The 15,880-nt window shown below is 42.4% G+C and overlaps 1 protein-coding gene across 7 annotated transcripts in view; it reads left to right on the top strand.

Moving 5' to 3' along the window:
• SETD2 (SET domain containing 2, histone lysine methyltransferase) overlaps window positions 1–15,880 on the top strand; it is a 158,336-nt gene that overhangs the window by 67,386 nt on the left and 75,070 nt on the right. For 6 of the 7 annotated variants that reach the window (XM_067530448.1, XM_067530449.1, XM_067530446.1 and 3 more), the window contains one exon: window positions 6,887–7,519. In XM_067530448.1, coding sequence (XP_067386549.1) covers window positions 6,887–7,519 — 633 coding nt within the window. Of the gene's footprint in view, window positions 1–6,886; window positions 7,520–10,752; window positions 11,036–15,880 lie in introns of all 7 variants that reach the window. The other variant, XR_010916664.1, reaches the window with a different exon arrangement.

Here is a 15,880-nt window from a genome sequence, read left to right as displayed (position 1 = left end):
TAGTCTATCCCACTTTTATCAAGCATTGGTCAACATCACATTGGATCACTGGGTGCTCCGCATGGTGAAAATGGGATGCAGTCTCCAATTTATCTCTTCTTCTTTCCATTTCCCCTCCCTTTCCCTCTTCAGGGACCCTTCTCATGAGGGACTCCTAACCCAGGAGGTGCAGTCCCTCTTAAGGATAGAAGCAATGGAAGAAGTTCCAATGGACCTAAGAGACACGGGTTTCTATTCTCGTTACCTCCTGATCCCAAAATCCAACAGGGATCTAAGACCCATACTAAACCTCAACAAATTCATGAAGAAGCTGAAGTTCCGCATAGTCTCCCCGTCCTCAATCATCCCTTCTCTAGATCCAGGGGACTGGTGCGCCACCTCAACTTAAAGGACACAGACTTCCATATAGCGATAGTCTGGCGCCACAGGAAGTTCCTCTGGTTTACCATAGATCACAACCACTATCAAATCACAGTGCTACCCTTTGGCCTGTCGGCAGTGCCGAACATATTTACCAAGTGCATGTCAGTGGTGGCGGCTTCCCTAAGGAAAGCAGGGGTGCAAGTCTACCCATACCTGGACGATTGTCTGATCATGGGCCACTCCAGGGGGCTGGTAGAAAGGCGTGTGAAACTAGCTCAATCCACTTTCTCGAATGTGGGGCCTCTGATTAAACCAACAGAAGTCCGCATTCTTCCCAGTATAGAGGATGGAATTTATAGGGGCAGTCCTCGACTCGACCCAGGCAGGAGTCTATCTCCCGGAGAGTCGTTTCAGAGCCATCAAAGCCTTCATAAAAGGTGTAAGGGCATTTCCTGTCACCACAGTGAGGAATTGCCTAAAGTCACATGGCCTCCTGTATCTATGTGGTACAGCATGCTCATCTCAAATTCAGACCCCTTCAAATATGGTTGGCATCAGTATATATGCCAAGCCGTCACCCCTTGGACAAGGTGGTTACAGCCTCAGCAATGGTGATGCTCACTTTGCAGTGGTCGTTCAACCAGGAGTGTGTAGGGGCATCCCGTTTCTGAAACCAGTTCCGTTGATGTTGTTCCTCGCCGACGCCTCAGATGTGGGGCAGAGGCCCTCAGAACATGGGGCCAATGGGCACCAGAAGAACTGACTCTTCATATCCATGTCAGAGAGCTAAGAGCAGTCTGCTTAGCATGCCAAGCATTTCAACCCCACCTCTGGGGCAGATGCATATCCGTGCTCACAGACAACACCATGGAATTGTTCTACATAAATAGACAAGGAGGAGCCTGCCCCTCACCCTTATGCCAGGAGGCAGTGAGCTTGTGGGATTACTGCATACCCAATCTATTCACCTGGAGGCCTTTTATCTACTAGGCTCACAGAACAAACTGGCAAACCACTTGAGCAGGTCCTTCGTCAACCATCACAAGTGATCCATTTGTCTGGATGTCCTAACTGTTATTTTCCAGAAGTGGGGATTTCCCCAAGTAGACTTGTTCACCACCAGGGTCAACAGAAAGTGTCCCACTTCTGTTCATATCTAGGAGACAGCCCAGGATATCTCACAGATGCCTTTTTCGTTCCCTGAGGAGGAAGTCTGGTTTATGCGTTTCCTCCCACTGCTCTGATCCACAGAGTATTACTCAAAGTCAGGAGGGACAAGGCGAGGATGATCCTTATAGTCCTGGCATGGCCGTGGCAACATTGGTTCTTGGCGCTTCTGCACCTGTCAGAGGACGAACCCATCAGACTATCAATTCTTCTGGACCTGATCTTGCAGGAACATGGCCACCTGCTTCACCCAAACCTCACATCTCGGCATCTGACAGCTTGGAAGCTCCATGGCTGAGTGAGGCAGAGTGAGATTGTTCTACCCTTGTCCAGATGGTTCTCATGGATAGCAGGAAACTGTCAACTAGATCGGCCTATCTGGCAGAATGGAAGAGATTCTCATTGTGGGCTTCACAGAAAGGGGTCTGACTAAGTGAGATACCCGTACCCCTTTCTTGGACTATCTGCTATTCAAACGAAGGCCTAACGGTATCGTCCATGAGTTCATCTGGCCGCAATTTCAGACTTCGATTCACCAGTCTCTGACCAAACGGTATTCGCAAACCCAACTTGCTCTTGGTTTTTGAAGGGTCTAAAGCGGTTGTACCCCCAAGTGCATCAACCCCTGCTACCTTGGGACCTCAACTTGGTGCTGTCAAGGCTTACGGGGCCCCCATTCAAGTCTATGGCAACATGTTCTTTGCTCCACCTCTCGGATAAAGTAGTCTTTCTGGTTGCCATCACCTCGGCTAGGAGGGTCTTGAAGATTAGGCTCCTCACCTCTGAATTACCGTCTATGGTCTTCTTTAAGGACAAGGTGAGACTTCAACCACATCCAGTCTTTCTACCAAAGATGATCTGATATTTCTACAGTAACCAGGACGTTTTCCTCCCGGTCTTTTGCCCGAAGCTACATGCTAACAGGGAGGAACAAAGGCTTCACTCACTGGATGTTAGGAGTTCTTTAGCATTCTGCATAGAAAGGACCAGGCTCTTTCGGAAAACCACTCAACTCTTCGTGGCCATTGCAGAAAGAATGAAAGGGGGTCCATATTCTGCCCAGAGGATTGCCTCATGGATCACATCATGCATACTAAGTGCTATGGTCTGGTGAAAGTCCCACCTCCTCACTTGACAGCACATTCCATGAGGTCGCAAGCTTCATCAGTGGCATTTGTGGCACAGTTCCAGTCCTAGCAGGGTAGTGACTAGTCATCCATTCGTCCATTTACTACTCACTGTGCCATCACACAACAGGTGAGAAGTGACCGTGCTTAGGTCAAGCAGTCTTACAGTCTGTATTAATTAGCATGGAACTCCGACCCCACTACCTAGCTCCTGGCTTGGGAATCAGCTACATGGGAATGGACATGAGCAAGTACACAAAGAAGAAGATGGTTGCTAACCTTTCCATAACTGTTCTTTGAAATGTGTTGCTCATGTGCATTCCAAATCCCGCCTACTTGCCACTCTGTCTGAGTAGCGAGCAAGAAGGAACTGGAGGAGCGGGGGGGCAGCAATGGCCTATATACTGCACCATGAGGGCACCACTCCAGCGGGCACCATAGCCGATCCAGCATGTACCACTAGGAAAAAGCTTCCAGCAAAGGTGCCTGCAGCGGGTGCATACCTACATGGGAATGGACATGAGCAATACATCTCGAAGAACAACAATTGCAGAAAGGTTAGTAACCATCTTTTCCCCATTCTTGGGGCCAGCATGTGACAGCAGAAATTCCAAAAGCTTTTGAGTTCAAAAAACATCTATAATAAATGGTCCTTACTTCTACTAAACTTCAGTTCATTTTTCCTAGCTGCTCATAGAGGAGCTCTCTTATACCACTGCTGTTAGTTGAAAGAAACTGTGCTGCAGTGTTGTTTAGAACCCTTGGATTATTTTTCTCAGATTTTCTTCTTGAATGGTACCCTTTTCTTCCAATCTGTTTATTTTTTAAAAAAATACGCTGCCTAGAGGTGAAATCTAAAGCAGGGGTGGCCAACCAGTCAGAGACAAAGAGCCAAAAAATAGCTATAGATACCGCAAAGAGCCAATTTGTGCTACTCCGTCAATTTCGGTGGCAGCTTGTCAATTTCACTTTTCAGTGTCTCTTACCCTCCCCCGAAAACTCCCGCTGCTCCATTTAGGGGGCAACTTGTTAATTTCACTTTGGCGCCCCATTCAATGCGCAGAGCAAAGACTCGCATGCAAAGAACTGCATGCGGCTCGTGAGCCACGGGTTGGCCACCCCTGATCTAAAGGTTCTTGCAGCTGGGGATTACTTTTCTTTTGTACCTCTTCACAACATCTTTTTTTTTTTTTTTTAACAGCAATATCTGAGAAGCAGCCCAGATCATGTTTATAAGATGCCGGTTATGGTAGATGTGAGCATTGGCTGCTGTCTTGCAACAGGCTATGATTTCTCTCTAGTATTTTAGTATGTCTTACGAGTCGGGATGAACATTTCCAGAATCTGGTAACCCAGCTGGTCATCAAGCGTCTATTGGTATAGGCCTAATAAGATAGTCCCTGTAGTGGCATTTGGACACTTTCAAAATGGCTAGGGACTCTGCAGTTGGAGTTATAAGGGGGCAAAAAGGCAGGTCTGCTATAAGTATGGTAATGTTTTATGGGGTGGGGAGACCAGTTGACTCCATTGTCCATGCCTCATCTGTCCTTATTTTGACAAGGATCTAGCTTTATTAGTCTTAAAAAACATCTGTTCTGCTGGGCCAGACTCTTGGGTCTTAGCCACAGCATGATACTTTGTATGGCTTTACTAAATGAACTGTGGCAGTGCCTCAGTGTGGGTGAGATGTGCTAATCTCCTGGGCTGTCAAAAGTTTTGTGCTAGCACAGTGCACATTCTGAGCTTATCGGCCCATCAGGATCCTGTACAGATCCCAAAAGATTAAGCATGGTCAGCATCAGTACTTAATCTGATGCTGTTGATGTTTTCAGTGCCAATAGCTTTGATGCAACTGTAACTGACATCTGCTGAGTCAATGTCCCTTCCCCACCCATCTTAATGCATCAGCCTGAGCTTTCTCTATGAAGAGCGACTCCTCAGCAGGTTGTATGGGTTACATGAAAGACCTCTCTAAGGCTGAATCCACTGGGAGTGGGGAGAAAGACCAAAATTCCTACTGTGACAACCATCCTCTTTGGAGTATCTAAGCTACTCTCTTTATAAGCCTTCATGGACTCCAAAGCAGAGACTATAGGCTTAGTTTAAGAATTCCCTTCTGCCATTGCACCATCTTCTTTTGGATGGATGGAACAGAATGGATGGTAACACCCATATTGCTAGCTTGCCAGTTTCTTAAGTAGTGGAGCACAAGTACATGTACCATGTGTCCTCTGGTGCCCTTGCTGCTGAGGAAGTCTTCAAATTGAAGGAGTGGGGAACCCGTGTAGCAGTTTCTGTTTTTAGCTCCTGAGATATGACTGACTGTGGGACTCTCACATCTGTGGTGATCTTGAATTCTGGACAGAGAAGCTGAGTTGTGTTATGTCTGGAGCGGAGAGAGTTCAGAGTAGACCTCAGGCCTGCCCCGTTCCGTGATCTCAGTCCTTCCTTTTTCAATTTGGAGTGGGATCAGGTTCTCAACTTAGACATTCAGACTCACTCCATGTAGTTGCCTGGATGTTGGGACTGTTCAGACCTAGATCAACTGTGTCAAATGAGACACAATGTGTCTTAATATTTCACAAACGATCTACAGTGCACCTTGAAGTGGAAGTGTTTTTCTTCTTCTACTCTCCTTGAAACCTGAACTTTATCTCGCCCTTGTTTAAAGTCCTTCTGGCAGCCACATGACTGCCTGTCCAAGGAATTCTCAGTTTTCACCTGTCCACTTGTGAAGAGCTTTCTTGCAGGAATGATTCATGCCTGTCTTTCTGCCCAACAGCCACTAGCTTCTTCATACACTTAATTGTACTTCCTTTTCTCAGAAGGCATATCACTTATAATAGATCCAGTGTGCATTGTTTGTGGCACTGGGTTTTTAAAAATTCTTTTGTTTTGTCATTTACTTGGAAAAATGAACTGATGGTTAGAGGCACAAGGGGCCTTAGATCAGAAATTGCTCTCTTCTCATGAGTTGGTTTCGTGACTTCAGAAGACTAAAACAATAGGAGTTCCTGCCACTTAGGTGCTAGGAACATAAAACCAGGAGTGGGAATATAATTCTTCTTTATAAAGATGGTATGTGGAATGATTTTTATTTTACTTAATCCCTGAAGATGAAATCGTACAGTAAATAAAGTCTCTAATTTTTAAAACATTTTTTGCATGTATATGTATCATGATACAATCTAGCTAGGAACACTTCTTAAATTTTTTAGCTTTCTTTAAAATTTAGCTTTTTTTTTTTTTTAAGCTAGCAACAAAAGCATGCACATTTCCATAGTAGTATTTTGCTTTATTTTCTGTAGGCTTCAGAAAGCTACGTGATCATAAAATCATGGTGGTTGTAGATGGAAATGTAAAGCCATCCAGTCTCTCTTTTGGCTAACACAGGATTGTTGTCCACAGTACATTTCTCTAGTGCCTTGTCCAGTCTAGTTTAAAGTCACAAACAGTGATTACACGCATATTGGCAGTTGTCACATTCCATCCATGAGAATATCAGGGTCTTCCCTCAGCCAATGGGTCTAATTCCTATGACATCCAGTGGATGTTTTAAACACTGTGGGGGGGGAAAAATCTCCCAATATTGCTGTTAATAAGTTCAAATGCTCCAACAGTTGATCTCTCTCGGTTTATCTATTGTGGTTTCTATTAATGTCTTCCATTAATATAGTTATAAATAAAATAATCATCGCAACATTTACAAAGAAGGAAATTGGATCCACAATGTTAGTGTGCAATCAAAGCCAATTTAGAGGGAGATCAACTTAACCATATAAAAGTGATATCTAAACCAAAGCTAAATTAAAAGGTTAATCATTTAAATAGTCAACACATCTTTATATGAGCTATTCTAGGTTGGGTTTGTTCATATGCAAACTCAAGATATGCATGGTCAGCTATAAGTGTCTAAGCCCTTTGGACTCATTCCAGCTGCTAGCTGAACACATTTAGTCAGTTTTTTTCCACCCATATATTTATTTTGTGTCCATAATAATCTCAAAAGTTCATTACCACAGTTCAGCCCCTACAGCAAATGCATCTCTACTAACTTGTGTCAGTATGAATGTGACTGTGGAAAATATTAAAGAACTCAGCTCCTCCTGGAAGAAATTGCTACTGCCAAGTCAGAGAGATTTAAAAAAACCCCAGAAAACAAAAAACAAAAATCTAGTGCAAAGTGACGGTTTTAAATATAACAGCTGTGGTTTTGTGTTTGTAACCAGATTATGAAGACTCTGGAGCTCTTGCCTATACCTAATAAAAACATGTTGGAGGAGAGCAAAGTGCTTCCAATTATCCAGCGCTGGTCTCAGACCAAGACTGCTGTCCCACAGCTCAGTGAGGGGGATGGTTATTCCAGTGAGAACACATCACGGGCTCATACACCACTCAACACGCCAGATCCTTCCATCAAGCAGAGCACAGAAGGCGACACAGAAACCCCGAAGAAGCTTGTCTTTCGAAGACTCAAAATTATAAGTGAAAATAGCATGGACAGTGCAATCTCTGATACCATCAGTGAGCTGGAGGGAAAGGAGGGCAAAGAAGACCTAGACCAGCTGGTCAGTGCTCCTGCAGAGATGGCAGAGGAGGAGGAGCAGCAGCAGCAGGAAATCAAAGCTCCAGTGGACAGCAGCAAACCTCAGGCTACCGAGCTGGAGGTTGAGCCTGAAGCAGAGGCCAAAGAGAGCAACGGCCCAAAGCTGGAAGAGCCCATTGCAATGGAAACGCCATCTCAAGATGAAGAGGAGGGTGTGTCTGACGTGGAGAGCGAGAGGAGTCAAGAACAGACTGACAAAATAGTGGATATGAGTGACTTGGCTACCAAGCTTCTAGACAGCTGGAAAGACCTAAAGGTAAGAGTAATAGTAGCTCACTGAAGCTATGACCATTGTATTATAAAGGAAAAACGTAGCTGTTTGCAGTTGAACGTAAATAAGATTGAGTTGATGCCTTGTTCGCAAATGTGTTTTGCCAAACAAGTAGGAACACCTTTCCTAAGTGAGGAATTTCAGCCTAAAAGCACGCCTCCAGGTACTTTTCTATGAATTCCCTATGTTGCAAATTACACCACATGGAATTTATGCTAGATTGCTAGATGCCCATGCGTTATTCACTGATCAAAGATCCATCAGTTCAGCTTGACCACTGAGAAGATGGTTTATTCATCCAGTTCAGTTTAGTTTATTTTTTAGAGCTGTTTATTGATGATTTGGTCTTTGCGTGGCTGGTGCTGACATGCAGGCCTGTTTTCTAAACCAATCAGAAAATAGCAGGGCAATGATAGGGCAGTGAGCAATTCTGGCTCAACAGCCTCACTGTACGTCTGAATGTTATACCAAATGTCTGATATAGATTTAAATTCAAGTATCTCAAGACTGTGTGGCTTGTTTGCTTTTCATCTGCAATTTTATGTAGCATTAGAAGACTGTTGTCTTCTGGCAACATTCAGTCCTGTTGACATTGCTATTGTTGAGTTAACTTCCAAAAGACTTGGAGTTTTATGTTCAGATCAGCTAACATCCAAAAATTTGGATGCTAATCTGAACCTTTGAAGCCTGCCAATGGGCAGCAGGGGCTGTGATCTTCCAGACATTCTACCCAGTCCCTGTTCCTTACCTGCGGTGTTGTCTTTGGAAGTGAGGGAGATTGTGGCTGCAGGCTGCTTCCTTCTTCCAGCATCAGGCTGACCTCTTGTTTGAGCAACTGAGAGATCTACTCTAGTAATGAATCTCTTCAGCAAGCAGCCTACTGTGGCACAGTGGGACCCTGTGAGTCCAAACAATCTGCCACTTGAAAATTTAAAACACTCGATCATCTGTCCTAGAGATCTCAATGGTATATTGAAAACCTTCACCCAACCACCATCCCCGTAAAATAAGCGTTTCTTGCAGGAATGGAAAGGTTTAATTTTTAAATTTGAAATTGACATTAAAATGTTACCCAGCAGAGGCGCTACAGGCCACTGCACCGGAGTGAAAGAGTTGCTCCTGAACAGTGCAGGTGCTAAATGGAAGATTGCAAGGCTTAGGTACACACTTGTCCCTCAAACTCCCCAGCCAGGCTAACAAAAGGAAATAATGGTGAGGGACTCTTTTTTTGACCTGTCCCATTTGCTTCCTTGTGGGAGAGATGGGGAATGAAGTCCTTACCACAATTTTCTTATGCTTCCAAAAGAGTTTAGGCTTGGTTCAGTCAGTTAAGGTACAGGTAGCCTTCATTTTAAGAAAGAGTTTGCCCATCTTTAATTATTAGACGCACTCTTGCAGTGTAAATTCCTATCAGCCGACACACTATAAGGCTGTAAGGTCTTTGAGGCTAATATTTTGCTCCTTAAAATGATCAATTCTTGATGCTTCAGAAGAGTCTAGTAAAGAGAATTGATAATGCATCTCATTGGGCAGTGCTGTACATGAATGGGAATTTTCCGTCCTGGCCTTTGCTGGAGATCAGTTTAGGCCCTGAATTCATGAAACCATGTTTCCTGTGTCTCTGTGTTAGCCTCCATAGCCACCAACCTTAAAGATCATAAAATTATCCATTTTTGGTAGGAAAGAGAAATTCTTACTCTTCTTACCTTTGTATTACTCAAAAGAATCTGTAATTTGTGTGCATTTACAGAGTTTTGACTAGAATTATGATGTTGTAAACCTAATAGGAGAAAAGATGTGACCTTCGTAAGTTACACATAATGCACTAAGATATGCTCATCTATGCAAATAAGGTTGAATGTATTTTTCCCCCTTTTTTAACTCAGTGTATCTAACAGCTTCAGTCTGCAATTTGTGTAATTAATCAAGGATTCAGGATTTCTTCACTTAAAGGGACACTGTCAGGTTAAATGTATATAAACCAAAACATCTCCTTATGCTATTAATACCATGTATTAGTAAAAATGAAAAGTTTAAAAAAAACCCACCCTTACTTATTCTTCAATTCATGTTGGTTGTTCTTGAATTTTTCTTTCTTTGGACAGTCCTGGACTACTCAGCTTCCCTTTTGTTTATGCTCTGTCTTTAGCCACTTTCATTTTCAGGATTTCATGCGGTAGTGTTTGGGTTGCAAACACTGCAGGGGAATAATTGTTTTTAAAAAACCGATTCTGTTGAAGTGTTTAAGGAAAATCTTGGGTTCTAATGGTGTTAAATTTATAAAACCTTATTTTGTAAGATCTTAATTTGGGTCCAAATTTGACCTGACAGTGTCATTTTAACACCAGGTGCTGACTCCCAGCACACTTGCAGTTTCTGTTGAATTTGGAGTAGCCCTGACTTCAGCCACTTAAATCCACTGGCTCAGGCCTGTGGTCAGCTATGGAATCATTAGCCATCAAAGTAGCCATTTGAGATATGGATTCACTTCCTCCCTATTGGGTCTGCCCTAGTGCAACGTACTTGATATAATTCTGAGGATACTAATAACCTTATGTAATAGGGTTTAAAGTTCTGATCTTTGGTACATGGGTATATTTGCTACAAGAGCTGGTTTTGTGGTACTTGAATTATAACATACCATGCATCTGAAATCAGAATCAAGCCTTAAGTCTATGAAAACCTTTTTATCCTGCTAAGTATTCTTGGGGAACTGTGATGACCCTCTGGATGTATTCAGTCCTGTATGTTATCATGGCACTAAAAGAGTTAACTGCTTCTGTCCGACATTCACCTGTTAAAATATTGCATATTGTCTTTTGGGCTAACTGGTCAGGCCAAGATACTACAGCCCTGAAATGGTTGATAAATCTTAAGACTTTTAGGCTACAGGAGGGACATTGAGGCACCTAATAGAGCACAGTATTTTAGATCTAAGGTTATCCTGTCTCCTGATCTTTTAGATTTTCTGTGGGAACTAGGTGTGTCATCCCATCAATTTTTTCCACATCACCAAAGCAGGAGGACAGTAAGGTGAATTTTCAGGTGCTTCCAAGCTCTTTAAAGCTGATTTTACATTGAGTTGTGGAACTTGAGTCATCTGCAATAATAGTGTCATTGGAGGGGGTGGGTGGGAGGTTGTGAAATCTCGTAACTTAAGCTATGTCCTCCCCGATCTTGATGATGACCCCCTTGTAATTTCAACCATTTCCATCTAGCTTCTCAGGGCAGCAAGGAGCTTGTTAACATCACCAGCTGACCATGTGTCTCCTTTTCTCAACTCCATTTTCAACTCCGTGCTGAAGAAGGGAGAGAACATAGCGTGCATACTGTGAAGAAACAGGAAGATGGTTGGGAAGCTGGATGATGCATGAGAAATATAATAGGTGAAAAGAGGACAGAGGTGGTTAACTCATTGATGCCGACGTTATTTTGGTGCGTCCATTGCCGGCAAAGGACGTCGCTCCGGGAAAATCCCTACTCCTGGCATGAAAGGATTAAGTGAGCTATCTTTTTATATACTTCTATACACAGGACAGCTGCCTTGGGTTGCAAGGCCTTGTACATTTTGACTCCTGAATCCATGAGGAATATTGGCTGATAATACATACCTCACTGCAACACACACATTCACAATATCCAGTGGGGTAAATTTTCAGCATAGGCTTTTTGCACACAGTTCCTGTTGAAAGAGGAAGTGGTGCAAGCTTCTCCCCATGCTGAAAACGTACTCTAAACTGTAAGGGTTGCTAAACACACAGCAGGTAGCAGGTGGTGGTTAAAAGCAATATTTATATGCTCTTTAGCCTGTGCAAGAACCTGGATGTGCAACTATACAACAGGATTCAAATGAAACAGGTAAGGCTCCTGTGGGACTGAATACCTAGTGACATTTATTATGAATACGTATGGTGTGATGGCTAATGATTCCAGAGTTTTTCACCTAGTGTCATCTGAGGTGGCTGGTATTCTTGACCATTAGCCCTAATTTGTGGGGTATTTTCACACTCCTTGACACTTGGCAAAAACTGGTGTTAGGAGGATCACAGTAATTCTACAGGAAAGTGCTGAGCTTTCCTCAACAGGTTCTTTTGATCTTGTTCTTCTTCTTCAATCTTTAGCTTATGAAACGTAAAGTTACTTTAAGTTTAGTACATCATTTTAACAGTGCTGATAGATTGAGGGCAGTCCAGCTGTTGAGGGTTCCTAGCCGTGTACCTGAGACTGCCCCTGCCTGGGCTTGAACTCAACAGCCCAAAGTATTAAAAATGTGAGTTTCAATTTACTTTATGTAGTTTCTTTCATACAAATCTCAAAAGGCTTTCCAGAGAGAATGTAGTGACTTTAACCGAATTGGCAATGGCAACTCAATTTGTGGTGTTGCAATAAAACACTCCTCCAAGTTAGCATCATAGATGCACTTCTCTGGGGCTGGTGGCACTAAGTTTTTGGCATCTTTCTTCACAATACTTTTGGGTGTGCAGATGATCTCATAACCTTCTTGATGAGAAGTCAAAAGCATTAGGTTACGACTATTAATTAGGCTTCCTAAAGCATGCACTTAAATTACAGCTTACTCATTTTTTATAGTACCTTTCTGAGTACTTTTCTGAACTGGGTATCTCATGGGATTAGTAAAGCTTCCGTTAGCCTTGAACTCTGGGTCACAGATTAAGATACTTCTGAGGTCAGCAGTGATTTAAGTAATTGTCCTAGCTGTTTGGCCTAGGTGAGATGGATTTGGTCTCTATTGCAGTATACTTCCCAGTTTCAGCATAAAAACCCGCCGTCCATTTAAAAAATATCACAAATGGCATGATTGTCAACAGCCTAAGCAGAGAAGGGAAGGATTGAATGGCCCATGCAGATTGAACCTATCCTTTTGCGCCTGGAAATGGTCTTTCCAAGTCATAGCTGAGACACATCGGTAGGGCAGTGTTGAGAAGCTTTACAGTACAATTCCCAAGGCCGTACCTGTTCTGTAGATAACCAGACTCAGTCTCCAAGAATGGCTGTCTTGCACCTTATACAAATTCCAAACTCAAATTTAAAAAAAAGTTACATATAATACATATGAAAATATAGTTGCTGCTTAGTGGGTAATTTAACTCATCCATATTAAGATTTATGTAGTCTTCACTGCCCGCACCTTTTTGCGTAGTCCTTTCCCCTCACTCTCTTTGTAGCTCTTGCAACGTAAGTGTTGCTTTGTAGCTCATGATGTCCCCAGAATGACTAGAGAGAAAGGGGAGAGCTGTGCCAGGAAAAGGGAGCAGCACAAAAGATGGATAAGCAGGGAACAGGAAAGTGGAATTGGGGGGATGGAGAAAGGATGGTTATTATGAATGGGATGGAGAAAGGATACACAACCAAGAAGGGAAGATGGGAGAGAAGAGAACACAACTGCAACTAGATTCAGTTCAGTGGCTGTAAAAGAAACCAACATTTTTGGTGAAAGAGGCTTAGAGAATAAGCAAAACGAGGTAGAAAGGAAGAGGAGAAACAATAGGCAGAAGAGAGGAACAGAAATAGAAATGATAAATGCAATGCTGTGCATCTCATTTAGGTTAGGGAAATTATGTGCATGTATTATTTCCTGCATTTTATTGTGTTCCTCTGGAGGGCATCTGCTAACTCTGTTTTGGCACTGAAGAGCAGGAAGTAGTGGCCAAATATTGTTGACTAAACTTAAGTTGCTTCTTATTCTCGAGCTTGTAATTATGCATAGACAGATCATTAAAAAATCCAAGCAGCTGGTAATTTCCCCCCTTAATTTGCAAACCTTGCCAAATGATATAAGTTCCAGAGAAGTGTTCATGTGATTCTGTAGCGGTACAAACTGCAGTGCAATGGATTTGTAGGCATTTGTAGTTGTACCTAATTTTATTGATGAGTTCCAAATACAGAGATGTTTCATAGTCAAAAGATGGAAAAAGCTCAAAATAGAGAGTCAAATGAGCAGTTATTCTGCTGCAGTCTTCTAGCATGCTGAGCTACCTGTGTGGATGCATGATTACCTTTTTACCGTTCTCCCCATATAGTAACATTTGCTCATCTGTGTTCATTACCCTAGACCAGCCATCTTCTCTGGTTTGTTGAGTTCTACCCTCTTTCCCTTTTGTACTGTAACTTTACTACCTTCGTATTCATTTTCTTAATTGTTAGTTGTCCATTCTCCTTTCTTCATTACATTCTGTCCTGCTAAATGGAAAAAAAATTACTCTACATTAGCAAGACATTAAAAGGAAATTCCATTAAGCTTAATATTCCTTCCTTAAACTGCAGAATAATCTCAAATACGCTGCCTTACCTAGATCCAACAGGGTGATTTAGGGACAGACTGGCAGTCTTAACTCTTGCTTTTTCTTTAGTTTAAAGGAGAGCTTTAAGGTTAATATTTTTTTCTATTTAATTTTTTTATGTATCCTGTTAAACATAAATTGTTCTGAAAGAGGGTGCAAAAGTGTTTGGACATTGTTATGGCACTTATATTGATTCAGTTGTTATGTATGTGCAAGTTAGACATTCAGTTTCAAAAAATAAAATCAGCCTTTCACTGGCATCCTATCTGGTTTGCATCTCATTTGATCACCATGTGGTTTTCATAGAATTATTTTGATTCATCCCTTTATATAACATGTTTCTGCTTGCTGGACCACTCTGATTTGACCATGACACACAGACCTGGGAAGAAGCCTCTGGAGCATCTAGTTCATCACCATGCCCTGGTTCAGGGTTGTCTTCTGTGTTAAACTTTTAAGTTGTTAAATAGGCATATAGGATTTGTCATATCAGATTTGACCATTGAACCTTCAAGTTTGCTATTCCCCCTATAATGGGGGCCAATATCTTTTACTTCAGGGGAAGGTGTGCCGCCTAGTCAGTGGTGCTATGCTGTGTATGGGGAGGGCAAGCAAGTTCCTGTCCCCTGCAAATAGACCTTCTCAGGCCTTGAAGCATACGGCTAGATTACTTTTATTTTAGTCTGCAAAGCTGAAAATATTTTTAATGGTCATAAAGAATCCATCTGTTTTAAAGTGTAGTTCTAGAACTTGGATACATCATGGCCTGCAACAGTAAATTGTACAAGCTGACAATATACTGCATGACACCATATTCCCTTAATTTGTTGCAGATTTATTGGTGCTATTTTTTGTTAGCTAAACCCTTGTTCTTGTCATAGTCTATGTAGCTCTAGAAGACCTCTAGTAACCATGTTTCACTAACCTCCCTTGGCAAATTCCATGATCTAATTGGCTTAATGGTTTGTGAGGCATGGGGAATCCAGTTCCTAGAATGTGACCTACATCTTCACTCTTAATTTTAGGCTGTTTCAGTTTTAGCTACACTAAGTGGTTCGTTTTGAGTACTGGAGTAATTGTCACTGTTCACACACTCTCACCTTCTGATCAATGGTTGTGAATAGGCCTCATCTATTCTAACTGAATTCACTTTGTTAGCACTTGCCCTCCCCATTGTTGTTTCTTACCCTTGGATGTATATATATACCTCCTCTCTGTGATTTCCACTTCATGCATCTGACGAAGTGGGTTGCAGCCCACGAAAGCTTATGCCCGCAGAAATTTGTTAGTCTTTAAGGTGCTACAGGACTCTTGTTGTTTTTGCTATACGATATAGAGTAACCCTTCCCTATATGTGACCCAAAGAAATGGGCTTCCTCTGGGCAACAAGGTGGTGGGGGCGTGGAGGGATATGTGGAAATTATTGGTAGTGCACACAGCTGCATTATAGCTATTTCGCAGCTGCTGCTCCAGTTGCTGCCAATGGATCTACATAAACAGTGTCCTTAAGCCTAACACGCCCTCCAGCATGAAGGGACATAGGAGAGTAGGCCTGGCATTGCCACCACCCAGTGTCCTTGGTAATGGAGATAGAGGGCATTTATCCTTCTTAGTTGCTCCCTTTATGCCCTGGTGGCCACCAGTCCTACCGATTCCCTCACAAGCTTCCTGCTTCTGATCTACTTAAAGAATTTCTTCTGTGCAATCTTGTGATTTCTTCATGTTGGATATGGGCCGTTTCAGATGTTCTTCTCAACCTTTGTTAACTTTTTCAAAGGACATTAGCTCTCTCCATGGTGCAAAAAACTGGCTAGGACAGACTTATTAGCAGTTTAGTCATTTTCTTACCACAGGAAGTTCCCTTTGATTTCTTTTCCTGAGTGGAGTGTTAATATATTTTCTATAGACCTAGTCATAAACTCAACATAGGTTTTTTGGTCCACAGATGCATAACAATGCATGAATAAGAGCATACAAAAAAGTATTTAGACTTTTCCCTGGCTCTTATCATTGTACTAGGTGAACATCACAAATGTCATTGACT

The sequence above is a fragment of the Emydura macquarii genome, unplaced genomic scaffold (assembly GCF_026122565.2).
Source record: "Emydura macquarii macquarii isolate MOO-44397 ecotype Brisbane River unplaced genomic scaffold, CSIRO-AGI_Emac_v2 contig_3080, whole genome shotgun sequence".
Taxonomy (NCBI): Eukaryota; Metazoa; Chordata; order Testudines; family Chelidae; genus Emydura; species Emydura macquarii.
The sequence above is the reverse complement of the archived record's forward strand: the minus strand, read 5'-3'. Positions and strand labels throughout refer to the sequence as shown.